Source organism: Mus caroli, chromosome 6 (genome assembly GCF_900094665.2).
Source record: "Mus caroli chromosome 6, CAROLI_EIJ_v1.1, whole genome shotgun sequence".
NCBI classification, from domain to species: Eukaryota; Metazoa; Chordata; class Mammalia; order Rodentia; family Muridae; genus Mus; species Mus caroli.
Genome location: NC_034575.1, coordinates 116733343 through 116734392, shown reverse-complemented (window position 1 = coordinate 116734392; position 1050 = coordinate 116733343). Strand labels below are relative to the sequence as shown.

General features: G+C 51.2%; 1 protein-coding gene across 1 annotated transcript in view; it reads right to left on the bottom strand.

Moving 5' to 3' along the window:
* Positions 1-488: 488 nt before the first annotated feature.
* The window catches only part of LOC110295776 (alpha-2-macroglobulin-P), a 37157-nt gene continuing 36595 nt past the window's right edge, over positions 489-1050 (bottom strand). Inside the window, exon 25 of the mRNA XM_029478258.1 lies at positions 489-664. Within this exon, the coding sequence (XP_029334118.1) occupies positions 489-664 (176 nt within the window). The remainder of the gene's footprint in view (positions 665-1050) is intronic.

The window sequence follows — 1050 nt, the reverse complement described above, 5'->3', positions numbered from 1 at the left end:
AGGCTAGATGCCCAAGTCCTCATGAGGGNTTCTAGTGGCCACCCAGTAAGCCCCAGGCTTATTGTGGAAAGTGCTCTACTCTGGATCCAGGGATTCCAGGTGNCTACAAGAGCCCAGGGGNGGGGGTNGGGGGGATGAGANCAACTTTTGAGGGGTGGGGGTCACCCAAACAGTCGATGTCTTAACTTGTATGTCTGCTGGAGGCATGACTATAAAATGCCAACCCCTTAGTCCCCAGAAAAGGTTGGCCAGGCCCTATCTGGGAAATTAGAGGCTCTCTAGCTGACTAACCCTACCAATTAATATGCTGGTGTCTGTGGAAGAATTTTAATGAGCTGGTAAATAGAAGTGTGGAAGCCAGGCCTGAAGCATGGAAGCCAAGACTGTAAGATGAACCAGGATAGCACAGNTCACATGGTTGAAGTTCATATGTCCTGCAGTGGTGGCNGCAGCAAGTCAAGTGGTGGAAGTGGCAGCATTGGCAGTGTTCAGCTGGGTAGCGAGAGTTCTGGCTCAATNCGCTGACAGTGGTCGCGGCTGCTCCCAGCGACTAGGCTCTTACAGCAGTCATAGCTACAGGCCNCTGGCCCATGTGGCCNCGGTCCCACCGCCTCCTCCAGGGTCCTCCTGCTGTGGTGCTCTGCAGCTGCTGTTGGCATTCCCGCTGAGTTTTCCCAGGTTTTGACACAAAATGATGTGTTAGAATGGCAGGTCACCACTCAACAGAACACTAGGCCAACACAGTTACACGTGGAAGAGGTTTTATTGGAAAGGAGAGACAAGGTGGTGGCAGAGAGAGAAGAGGGAGAGAGAGAGGGAGGAAGGGGTGTTCTCCTTGTTTATATGGAAAGTGACATGACACAAGTAAAGGTGGGAGGTGAGCCAAGTGAATGCTGGGAATATGGTGCCTGTTGTCTTGGCAACCGGTCTGCAGGTTGNAGGCTGTGCTGTCACCTATGTGATGTCATAGGTTTGGAATGTCCTGGTGTCAACAGCATATCTATAACCAAATATGCTTTACACTCTCTCAGCCATGATCCAATACATTTT